The following is a 6,000-nucleotide window of genomic DNA, read 5'->3' on the forward strand; positions in this document are numbered from 1 at the left end:
GAGCTTTTCAGAAGTTTTCGTTCCTGTCTTTCAAAGTGCCAGATAATACATGGCAAAACGGGGCTGGTCAGCACGAGTGGTGAGGGCCTCCGGCAAAGCCTGGACCATCCTCGCCTCCTCAGACTTCCCAGGAGCTCCGCTTCTGCCAGCCGCACCCTCCACCCGAAGCCTTTTTGGGGAGCTCGTAAATAATGACTTAGAAGAGAAATTATTTAAGATTACAAAACTTTTTCAAGAGCTAGTCAAGGTGCCAGTGATTTCAAAAGCTGACAGATATGTTGGGACAGGTACTTCACGAGGGATGTGCTTTGTATCTTCGATGTGACAAACATACTGCAGTAAATTCACTAAAGTGTGCTTGCTGCTGCCTTTTCCAAAGCCCTGCCACTAAGCCATCACCTTTAGCTCAGTTGCTGTTCATGCTGAGAATGAAGAGACAAGTAAGGATTATCTCCTTTGGCTAGAAATGCTTTGCCTTGTTCGCTGGGCTGTTTGCAATGACAGTGGTGTACAACAGATCCCACAGATCTGGGGTAATGGTAGTGCGTATATTTTACAGCACTGCTGGATCTGAAATTTTCCATGTTAGTGTCTCCCTCTTTTGGAAGTATTTGTGAGGCCTGACTTATGTTATGGATCGTTCTCTGACATAGGCTGGGTGGTTCTTCAAAGAATCTCACAGGTGAGAAACTGAGGCAGAGGGAGGCTTAAAGTGGATTTCCTATAGATATCTAAGAATTCAGCGGTAATGCAAGGACATGAATAGCGCAAGGAGCGTCCTAACCACCGAACTGTCCTTTCCTCCCCTGTGCAATGCAAAATATGTGGAATACATATCTTTCCATGGCTAGCTTTTTGGAATACGTAGCTTTTCAAAAGGCTGATGTTAAGTTAATAATGAATCTTACAAAATGAAGTAGGAAACACAGTAATTTTGATGTGGCAGGAAAGCACTTTCTTAATGAAGTAGTAAGTAAATAACAGGGATAGTTATTAAAGAGCTGGTAAATCTAGTACTCTCTATCCCTCCTGTCTCAGCAGTTCTAGCAGCAGTTCTGGGTAAGCAAAAGGAATGTTTCTGACAAGCATAAATATAAAAAGTATAAAAAATATAAAAGGAGTAATGTGTCATAAGAATCTTACAAATGTGAAACAATGTCAAAAAAATGAAAGCAATTTCCAGAAGAGAATAATAAATGTTGAAAAAAAGTACCCAGAAAGCCAGAAAACTTCTTTATTTTCTTAATTGGTGTAATTATACTAAAACTGACAGCAAATATTTTCCCAGTAGCAAAAAAAACCCCCACACTTCAGCTATCCAAAATACTACTCTAAGCATGAGATCTGTGAAGGTTAAAGTCTTGAATCTAACATTAGGAGAGTGCTCCTCCTCTCCCAAGGTCAGTTCTTAAATGTGGAGAAGCAATTTTGATTCTGGTCTCCTCACAGTTCAAAGTCAACGCTTACCTCGATTTCAACAGTACTATATTTGGCAGAGTACTAATATAATTGCATTTGGTCCCAGACTTGTCCTGTTTGAACGTTAAATGCCTCTTAATACCAAGCCCACTGTGCTCGCTCTCTCTCGTAGTTTAGGTGATGTATTAAATGGTGAGCAGCCTGGACCTGCTGGAGCAACTCCTCCAGGGAAAGTAATGGTGCCAGTGTCCACACTACACATGTTTTGGGGGTTTTACTTCAGATAAGCTTTTGTCTGGACCCCTGCTGCCATGAGCTGAAATCGATTTTATTGTTTTTATAGCACGTGAAGAGCTCCTGGAGCACATCTTTGGGTGTAGTTTCACCCAAAAAGGATGCAGTTCATGCAGCCCCAGGCTGCATCATAGCATGAGCCAAACAAATAGAGAGCACACAGGCATGAATGCAGCAACTGAGATGATCTCCAAAAAAATCACATTTTTAGGATCTAGTGTCCTGAAAGAGTTTGACACTAACTTTATGCTTCACAGTTTGACTTTAGTAAGAAAAGATTGGGGATGTTAATAAGAGGGGTTCAGATGCCCTCATGCTGCCTCTGCTCACATTAATCCTAGAAATGAGATTGTCTAGTGCATGTGGTGCAGTCACCATGTCAAAGTTAAGAGTGTCTGTGGATGCAGTGCGTGTGCAAATCCACCCCATCTGGGGCTCTGCACTGCTCGCTGTGGGTTTATATTCATGTGAATGGGAAACTGCCTAAACCATGGGATGCAGAGAGGCCCACTGTACCTTCTCTGGCTTTTTTCAGAGCCAGAAGGGCTTGACCCACAAGATGCTTGGGTATGACCATATTTCTGTGGGAGCCAGAGTGCTGAATCAAGAGCGCTTGGCTCTTGTGGGAGCCAGTCAGCAAGGACTTCACCCTCCCTTCAAATCCTTGTGTTCCAGGCCTGGGATTTTATCAGATCATATTTGTGATCCCGCTTGATTTTTCAAAGAAACAGTGAAATGCAAACATATGGCCAGAGGGAAAACCTCCCAGTTACTGAACGGGAAAAGAACATGATATCCAAATGACTCATGGCTTTGCGGGTGAAGTAGTGGCTGCGCACCATAGCTTGGGATGCGAGTTTGTGATCTGATGCCACACGGAGTGGATGTGCTTTGGTTTTGAGGTTAGTGTAAATGGCTTCAGTAGGAATTCTCCTGTGACTTCCCAGAGCCAGTTTGCTTGTTAAGGTATCACTGACTGTATATGGTGGCAATTAATACGATAGGGAGGGCACCCGTCAGATGCAACCAAGCCGTCCCCTGGACACCAGCTGGGGGCAATATGACAAAGCCCTTCTGCTGCTAGAAGAGGTAGGTCCTGCAGGAGGAGTTGCGGGTGGCTGTGGCTGGAGGAACTGTGGGGACAGGGACGTTTCTGAGGGCTGGAAGGGAACCTGCAGCGGGGCCACAGGAGCCAGCATCCCTGAGAGGTACCTGGTGCCTCTGAAGCTTTGCTCTCCTGGGGCAGGTTACCTGAAGACCTGCTAGATGAGCATGCTCTGCTGTCTAATGCAGTATCCCTCTGCCTGGTGCCTCCTGCTCCTGCTGACTTGATTCTGTCATGGATACCCTCAGGTTACTGACTCTTTCATTCTTGTTTTCCTCTGAATCACCTGGTGATGCTAAGGTAAAACACGTAAATGCTAACACAAGTGTAAGTATAAAGGCCAGTGGCACCTCCACAGGTCCCCGCTTCTGCCTTACTCACTGCTAATCACTTGTACCTGCTGAATTCAACCAGGACACCCGTTCTAGGAAGCTGCCAGTAGTTACTCACTGTCCTATATATAAACAACTTGCAGATGTGACCAAATGCAAGTTGCTTTGTCTGGATTCTCCATTTTTGCTCTCAGTCTCTCTGTCGCAGGGTTTCCTTACCTCTCCCAGTCCTTTCCACCTTTTGGTGCTCTGGTGGCTGCTCTACAGCTGTGCAGCCCAGGAGCTCGGTGGAGCTGCAGGTCAGGGCTCCCCTCTCGTGACATGTGCTGGGACGCACACACATGTGTCCGTGCAGATTGTGGCCTGTTCTCGAGGAGCGCTCATCACCCTGAACATCTGTGCTGCGTGGGATCTAGCGGGTTTGCTCCATGGGTTACCAGAGGGAGGAATGAGGGAAGTGCCTGTGCCCCCCTTCTCCAAACAAACCCCTCTAAAAGGCAAGAGCTGTTGGGGAGCATTTTTTGCTGCATCCTACCACTGCTTCCTGCAGCAGGAACATCATGGGATATGGTTTACAGCTTGGGAGGTAACAGCAGGGCATTGCCGGAACCCAGCTGTTGGCAGATCGGTTGTCTTTGGGAAACCAGCCAACCTTTTTCAGTTTTCTGTGGCACTCTAGTTTGCCCATGAGAGCAAAATTTGCAGCATTAGATAAGCACAGATAAATAGAACTTATCCATTTTTACTTGAACAATCAAATGTTTACCCAGGTCTCAGAGTCTGGGTCTCTGGAAGACCAAGAGAGCTCCCTTGTTCGCGGCTCCAGCAGTGCCAGAAGTCAGGGCTGGTCCCATGTTTGAAGAATCCTCTTTTTTGAAGCAGAGGATGAGGCTGCTGCTTGGGAAATGGCTGTATTCTCCCTGCAGGCAGATCGATACACTTCAACTCACTGCACTGCAAGTAACTTTTCCTTGTGCATTAGGAACGAGGAAAATAAAAGGCAAGATGGATGTTATTTTGGTTTTGCTTCCATTTTGAATTATTTATTAGGAAGTCACGGCTGTCTTCCTTCTCAATAGGAGACAAAATGCCTTTGTCTTTGGTGATTTTTCCTATTAAAAAAGAGGTCTTCCCAGTTTTATTTCCCTCACCCACTTGCTTCTTGGAACTACAGTGTAAATCTAGGGTCTCCACAACTTGACGAGATGGTCTCCTGTAGCCCTAACGCAGGCAAAGTCCCCGCTGACGCTGGTGGAGTCACACCTCATCGGTACATTTCTGACCATTTTTATAACAACATCGCAGATGAGTTATATGTGTTACGGATGATTGCTGCCACAAAAGCAGAGTGTTAATGGAGGGTTATAAGTAATCTACAGGCTAGCTGAATTATCATTTTAATTAAGCATTTACTAAATAGCTAGTAAAAATATTAATACTTTCAAAGTGAATTCTTCATATGACGCATTATGGGGCAAAAATTCTTCAATTGGCTCCACTATTAATATGAGTTTGGAAACTCGAACTAACAATCCATTTTAATGTTTTTGTTCCTAAATCCAGGTTATCCTGAAAGGGAGGATAAAGAAACTGGCCACCAAGATGGTAATCACTAGTGGAAATGAAGAAGATAAAGGCAGTCAAGAAAAGGAAAGCAAGGAAGAAACCATCTTGGCAATGCTTGGAATTATTGGGACAATTCTGAACCTCATTGTGATCATTTTTGTGTATATTTACACAACACTGTAAACTAGAAGGCATGCAAATAGACCAGATAAAACAGCCATTAAAAGTGACGACAAACATTGCTGATTATTGACAAGTTGTTTAATCAGAATTGACTCTGTATTATATTAACACATCATAAAAGCACTGCCTGCAGGCAGCGAAGGCTGAAGCACAATTAATTTAACAAGACTTTTTCACACAGTAACAAGCTTAACTCTCTTGTCCTGCCTACTTCCTTTCAGTTTGGTTTTCAGTTTGGAAGAAAATGACTGCAATTATGTAAGTTGTAGCTTTGAAGAAATCCATCAGGGCTATGTTGTTTTAACACACTTTGGGTGAAAAAAAAAAAAAAAAAGAAAGAAAGAAAGAAAGAAGCTCTATGCTATATACAATTAGAAATGCATACTGTATACCCGCAAAGATTGAACTCAAAGATAGCTTCATAGCACAGATCACATGTCTGTTAGGTGAAATGACTTTTTTTTCTTGGTTTTTGCTTTTATTTACATTGAATCTGACAAGCTTTTTATTTAGAATGAACATATGGTGCAATCATGAAAAAAACAATTCCATTGACCAAGGTCTGCCTAAAACTGATAACATGTTGGGAGAAATACATTACATGGTTATTTTTCTTTTCTCATTTGCTTAACATTTGTGTCTGTTCATACCAGTGTTTATAAATATATATTTTTAATAAATGTGCTATATTTTTAGCATGAACCAAATATTTGGAGACACTTGTATTCATGCAGCTAAATTTTGTTTGATGAAGTGCCCTTCTTGACAATGGATGTTATTTTTCTCAGCAATTATACAGCAGTCTTGTTTGCAGCCCTCTCACTGTGGTCTGAAGCAAGCTCACATCATGCTCATATGCATGACTTGAAGTTGGAATGTCAGCTGAAAAGCATTGCTGCTTAATACGGGAAATAGCAAAACATTGTAAGGTGACCTTTGGAGACTGGTTGCAGAAAGCAGGCTCTATTTATAGTTTAAAAAAAAAAAAAAAAAAAAAAAAAAAAGCTAATGAAAGGAATATTGAGGCATCTCACAAAAATATTACAAAATTCACAGAATTTATGACTTTCAGAATCTGGTCACATTCTCTAAGTATTTATA

General features: G+C 42.5%; 1 protein-coding gene across 3 annotated transcripts in view; it reads left to right on the forward strand.

The window, feature by feature from the left end:
* TUNAR (TCL1 upstream neural differentiation-associated RNA) overlaps positions 1–5,606 on the forward strand; it is a 161,895-nt gene extending 156,289 nt beyond the window's left edge. For all 3 annotated transcript variants that reach the window (XM_055793894.1, XM_055793895.1, XM_055793896.1), the window contains one exon: positions 4,714–5,606. In XM_055793894.1, coding sequence (XP_055649869.1) covers positions 4,714–4,899 — 186 coding nt within the window. In that variant the 3' untranslated portion in view covers positions 4,900–5,606. The remainder of the gene's footprint in view (positions 1–4,713) is intronic.
* The last annotated feature ends 394 nt before the right edge of the window (positions 5,607–6,000 follow it).

Source organism: Falco peregrinus, chromosome 1 (assembly GCF_023634155.1).
Source record: "Falco peregrinus isolate bFalPer1 chromosome 1, bFalPer1.pri, whole genome shotgun sequence".
Taxonomy (NCBI): Eukaryota; Metazoa; Chordata; class Aves; order Falconiformes; family Falconidae; genus Falco; species Falco peregrinus.